This window comes from Pinus tabuliformis, chromosome 6, assembly GCF_031772625.1.
Source record: "Pinus tabuliformis cultivar Carrire ecotype Pingquan chromosome 6, CPIR1, whole genome shotgun sequence".
NCBI classification, from domain to species: Eukaryota; Viridiplantae; Streptophyta; class Pinopsida; order Pinales; family Pinaceae; genus Pinus; species Pinus tabuliformis.
Window position 1 is genome coordinate 1,399,417,385 of NC_142292.1, and position 5,700 is coordinate 1,399,423,084.

Here is a 5,700-nt window from a genome sequence, read left to right on the forward strand (position 1 = left end):
GTGTGGATCATAGTAGTGCTCATCCAAGTCTTGTGCTTTATACCATTTTTCCCCCACATTTGGAATCCTTGTAGCATTAGCAATGATGGAGGATCAAACTTTAAATGTCACCTTAGCAAGATTTACTTTGTTATCATGGAGATTGGGTACAAAAAGCCTGGTTAGCTCAAGATGATGTTGAACTCTTTCTAGCTGCTCACAAGACTCATAACACCCTAGATTCATGAAACAAGAGACAATCATATGAGAAGCCTGTAAATCTCTGATGTTTGATGGTTCCTCTCTGATGATTCTGCCTCCCTTATGTGGTTTTCTCTGATGCTGAGGTTCATCTCCCATGCTTTCACTGCCACTGTTTTCCTCCTCCTCATAATCTCTATCCTCTTTATCCATGTCTTTTGAATTTGAATCTTTGAAACCCTAGAGAAGGTAATCAAGAAGTGAGTTATGGTGAATAGGGATAGGGGAAGGGGAGAGGAGTTTGTGCGATGTAGGATGAGATATATATGATGTGAGAGTGAGAATGAGGGTATTTTTTGGTAGGGATTGCTTAGTAAATTGGGGTTTAAGGATTTTGTTTTGGGGATTTACGGTATAGGCAATAGGTGTAGGGATTTTGTTTTGGGGATTTAGGGTATAGGGGATAGGTGTAGGGATTTTTTTTGAGGGAATTAGGGTATAGGGGATAGATAGAGGGATTTTTAGGCAACATAGGGTTTGAAAATTCAAATAGAAAACCAACTTCAAAATCATGAAATGAGTGTCGGGAGGATAGTTCAAGGAGTGCACTTACTTGTTTAGAGGTTCTAGGTGGAAAAAGAGAAATTTGGATGATTCAAGCAAGGTTAATTTTAGGGGCGAATAATAGCCCAAAGGCGAAATTTAAGGCTTTTTATATTTTAATGGGGCGAATTTTTAAATAAAATAATAATTTTTTTTTTTATATAATTAGCCCATATTTTATTTAAAAATTAATTTATTTTTTTATTTTAGCCCAGGGCGGATAAACTAACCGAATCGAATTTGATAAAAATCGCCCCATTTTGATATTTGCGGAATCGTATTTGATCAAAATCGCCCCCATTTTGATATTTGCTCCTGGTTTGGGAGAGCAAAATGGCCATTTTTGATTTACAGTTTGGGTTTTCTGGTTTGGGAGTGGTTTGTGAGGGTCGATTTGGTCCTGGGATGTTAGATTTGTTTTGAAATGGAGGGCGGAGCTTAATTTGTTTTCAAATGGAGGGCGGCTCCCTGTTTTGACGGATTCAGCCCGCTGTTTTGGTGTAACGGATTCAGCCCGCTGTTTTGGTGTATATGGCTCCAGCGGCTCTGTTTCTGTGGATGTCGAAATGATTCCTTGGGGTGGGCAGGTAAATGCACTGTGCAGGTTTTTCATTGAGATAAAAATGCCCTGCTAATTGGATCTCAGTTTGCATTCACCTTCATATTCGGTTCTGTAGAGATTATGTACAGGCATTGAGGAAAATTGCGAGACATTGTGCTGGGTGTCCTAAATTTTGTCTGTGAATGCCTTTTATGGGTTTGGCTTTGTTGTGTGTCAGACCAGCATTGCCACTTGGGGGTTTCTTTTAACTTTTGAACCGTTTTGCCTGCAAATGTGTCTTGGCTTACATTATTGTAATGGTGTGACTTTGAATGCAGGAGCATGTTGTGCAGACTAGCCATGGGCCAATCTCTGTTTTTGTATGCGGAGACCAGGAGAAGCCTGCCCTTGTTACTTATTCGGATGTTGCCTTGAACTGTGAGTTTCATCTCTGTATCTTATTGACATGATTCTTAGCGTCTTGCAGATTGATTACGTCAGTCATTTCACGCAAAGGCAATGTTTGCGCAATTTGCATGATGGTTGTGCTTTGCTGGTAGCCCTGTATAAGTTATTGAGCCCACTGTGGGCATTTGTCATGGTAGCTTCTATTCTATTATTTGAGATAATCTGAAGCAATGATGAAATTTCCATATGTTCTGTTGCATTCGAAAAAATGACTCTGTAAACAGGGATCATCATTTGTATATTGGTGATCAACTTACGATCTCGATACATTTCCATGCCCACCATCTCTATGCCGATTTCAGGTTTGATTAATTCCTCAAATTTCCTATCATGGTGGACATGGAGTGAATCTTAGACTATATTGTATTTGTTCAATCAGCATGCTCAAAATCACTTTGTAGTTTGCCCTGATAGCATCCTGGTGTAGCAAACTCTTGATGACACCTCATTTTCGCAAGTGTCTCTTGCATTTTTTTCCATTTATGAAATCATTTGCTTTTATTGATTGCCGCCCTCTTGGTGTTTCCTTTTCTCTTCAACGATACTGTTAATGCATTCAGACATGCAATGTGCATTCTGGGCTAATGAGTGAAATTATTGAACTTACTTCTTTAAAGCAGTATTTCACACCAACAAGTTTTTGCTAATCTGGCAAGCAATGAGTGGAAATATGTTGATGGGCTGATGCCATTTCTGTGGTTATTGTAACATCTTCTTTTTCTTCCACAGCAATACATTACATTGATGGAATAAGAATTTTGAAGTTTTGTAAATTAATAAAATCAATTGATTGACAGAACCTTGTGATTAACCGTGTAATTTGTATACTAAATTATTTGTCGTTACTAACTGGTCCGGCATCTATTTGTTTCTTGAACAGACATGTCATGCTTTCAAGGGTTGTTCTTCTTCCCTGAGGCTGCTTCGTTATTCTTTCACAATTTCTGTATCTATCATATTGATGCACCTGGACATTAGCCTCATGATAGATATTAGCCTCATGCTGATCGTGTTTTTGCAGGTGATGATGAATTTGCTTTACTTTTATGGCATGTGTGGAATTGTCAAAGAAAGTTTACTTCAACGGTATTTTAGCCAGGTAATTTAAATAATCCACTGCTTTCGTTTCTTTTTTCATGGGGTTTCCAACCCTGTTTTCATTCTGATTATTCTGTTTACACTGTTGGAACCATTGTGGGTATGGCAGGAAGTGCGCTGCAATATACAAGGCTTGGAGTCTGATATTGTGCAGGCTTGCAGAAGGGTAAGCATCCTTTGCACTGAAATATGTACTTTATGGAATTGGGGTTCAAGGTATCTGACTGTGTGGATTTCATCTTATTTACCCTTTGTTGTGGAATACTCTCTAAATTCCGATGGTTGTGTACACAGCCGCTGGATGAGAGGCAGAGCAGTAATGTTATGCGCTTTATGCAAGTGATGAGTCGGTAAGTTTCAAATTTGTGAAATAATTTCTTATGTTTTGAGAAGCAGTTTTAGGTTTGAAATTGCTGATCGAATTCCCATTGGAGATTTCTCCATATTCTACCAACTTCCTGTAGAAGAGGCTTGAGAATTTTCTGTCAATTCATTGATGGTTTGCCTTCAGTGAATGCTAGGTGTCCCTGTGAATAACGTGTGTTTTGTTTTTTCATTTTTTTTCTTGCCTTAGAAGAAAATCATCTACTTTTTCATATTGAAAATAAAAAAATATACATTACATATATTTCACCTGAAGTTTATAAAAAAACAACATCATATAAGCTGTCCATTGGTCTGAATAAAACTAGTAAAAGATATGTCTCCAAGGTAGCACCTTCCATCAAAAAGTTGATACCATGAGCTCCCTGGCCCATCACACCTGTTTTTTGATAGACAATCTGCAACTTGGTTCTAATCCCTCGTCGCATGCTGGCAGGAGCAAGACTGAAAGTGAGTCTTGAGGCCCGTATCAATCCAGCATTCCAGTGTTTCAATGAGATAATACGCCATAATCAAAGAGAAGATCCACAAGGAGAGGCGGTTAAGAAATCATGGCTTCAACTAGACACAATGTTGTGAAAAGTCAAAGACTTGTGGAGGGTAAGAAGACAAATTGCACTGTTGCTAAAGAATTAGTAAAGCTTTTGGCGCACAATGAAGATGTGCAGTACATTATAAGTTTTACTATTGCAGATCATATTGGTCCTCAAATTAGAAGTTTGATTAGTTCTTGTAAGATTTGGACTAGGATTCTCTAACAGAACAAGGATTCTCTATTCTAGGAAATGACTGTATGCATTTTAAATGATTGGTTGTGTATATCACTGTTTATACGATACGTATTAAGGATGTGCAAGATCAATTTGGAGCAGTTGATGATAGAATTGATCCTAAAGTTCGTAGTGCCACTGTTCCAATGGTTGAAAAAAATGTTTCAGCCATTTGTGACCAGTGTGAATGCCACTGATAAAGTGGCTAACTTTCTTGGTGGAATGTTACTGCAGAAAGAACATTGCTGGAACAGATTCACTTAAAAGAGTGTATACCGAGCACTTACACTGAAATCACTAAGAAGAAAGGGAAGAAGTCTGCATAGAAAAGTTTAAAGGAAACTTCACAAAAAACCCTTGAAAAATGATGTTGTATCAAGCAGGGCCATTATTGCAGAGATTGTGTCAAGGCCCATTACCACAGTAAATATATATTATTTAGAACTATGTTGTAATTTTTGTCAGGGTTCATGTTTAGGTTCAACTATCACTGGCTACCCTATTCTGGAAGAGCTTTTGCTCTCCTGAAGACATCTTGATCTAACTCTTCATTCTTTGTTTTCACCTCCATAAAAAATCTCTAGTGGATTCATAAATTTTCCTTTTATTGTGACAGACTATTTTATGTGGTATTGTTGGCATACCTCCTTCAAATGGTGTTATTCCTGAATCTCCAATGCACATGAAAGGCTTAGCTACCCTCAAACATCAGGTACTAATATATTGGAATTATCAATTGCAGCTTCTCAGGGAAAAGACACAATTCAAACATTTTATAGACGAGTAACTTACAAGTACTTTTGTTACAGTTGGTGCTTAGCAAGTTAGTGACAACAATCTGGAAAAGTATGCAGAAAAATTCAACCTTAGGGCAATTATACAGAAACATGCAAGAAGCCTGCGATCAAGGTCTCCAAGAATGTCACCAAGACCAGTTTCTACAAAATATCTTCAAGTATTCTTCAATGTGTTCAATAGGTAGCCCAAAGGATCTTCACAAATCTTCAACAATGATTTCAATCAAGGAGGTCTGCAACGGTTCTCCAAAGAATGTCTTCAGTTAGGCTACCCCTAGAAGTCTCCAAGGTATGCTTTAAGCCTGCTCCAATCTCAAAGAACTGTTCTTCGACCCTTCTCTAAGACTTGTTCTTCTATTTTGTTCTAAAGTGTCACAAAGGCAGCTCAATACAAATTATCCAAAGGTCTGTCAATGGCCACAGATCCATCCAACTGGTGTCACCAAGTTGTTCTAACTGATGTCATAGGTCTGAAATAATTGCCACAGGTCTATACTAGTTCGAGTTGCTAGGAGGCTACAAAATCTAATTTTTCTGGAGCAGAATGTATCTTTATGCAAGGTCGAGCAATCCTTCACACAAATGATGCCAAACCACTGTTACAAAATTTTGACCTCCAAACAGGTCCAAAGGATGTGCTACTTCATGTCTTAGATGCTACTACAAGTCTGCAATGAAATCACTGTAGGTCTCCAATAAGATCTCCACAGAACCACAAGAGTGAACCCACTGTAGGTTTGCAACAAATATGGCTCAGGTTCGAGCCTCCACAAGGGACTGTTCACAGGTTTGTGATATAGTCCAAGCTCCACAACAACTAATCCGAGCTTCTTCGGGTGACTGCCCACAGGTTTGATCT

The 5,700-nt window shown here is 38.4% G+C and overlaps 1 protein-coding gene across 5 annotated transcripts; it reads left to right on the forward strand.

The window, feature by feature from the left end:
* Positions 1-1,074: 1,074 nt before the first annotated feature.
* On the forward strand, positions 1,075-5,407 carry LOC149263881 (protein NDL3-like). 5 transcript variants are annotated; one of them, XM_089426768.1, is made up of 8 exons: positions 1,377-1,762; positions 2,814-2,891; positions 3,000-3,056; positions 3,185-3,240; positions 3,711-3,874; positions 4,279-4,467; positions 4,661-4,756; positions 4,854-5,407. In XM_089426768.1, exons 2-5 carry the CDS (start codon positions 2,817-2,819, stop codon positions 3,733-3,735), a joined length of 213 nt encoding a protein of 70 aa, XP_089282894.1. In that variant the 5' UTR covers positions 1,377-1,762; positions 2,814-2,816; the 3' UTR covers positions 3,736-3,874; positions 4,279-4,467; positions 4,661-4,756; positions 4,854-5,407. The 5 variants fall into 5 exon arrangements, with proteins under 5 accessions (XP_089282899.1, XP_089282890.1, XP_089282887.1 ...); XM_089426761.1 differs by lacking the exons at positions 3,711-3,874; positions 4,279-4,467 and adding an exon at positions 1,338-1,370 and having other exon boundaries at positions 1,663-1,762; XM_089426773.1 differs by lacking the exons at positions 4,279-4,467; positions 4,661-4,756; positions 4,854-5,407 and adding an exon at positions 1,075-1,370 and having other exon boundaries at positions 1,663-1,762; positions 3,711-3,730.
* The last annotated feature ends 293 nt before the right edge of the window (positions 5,408-5,700 follow it).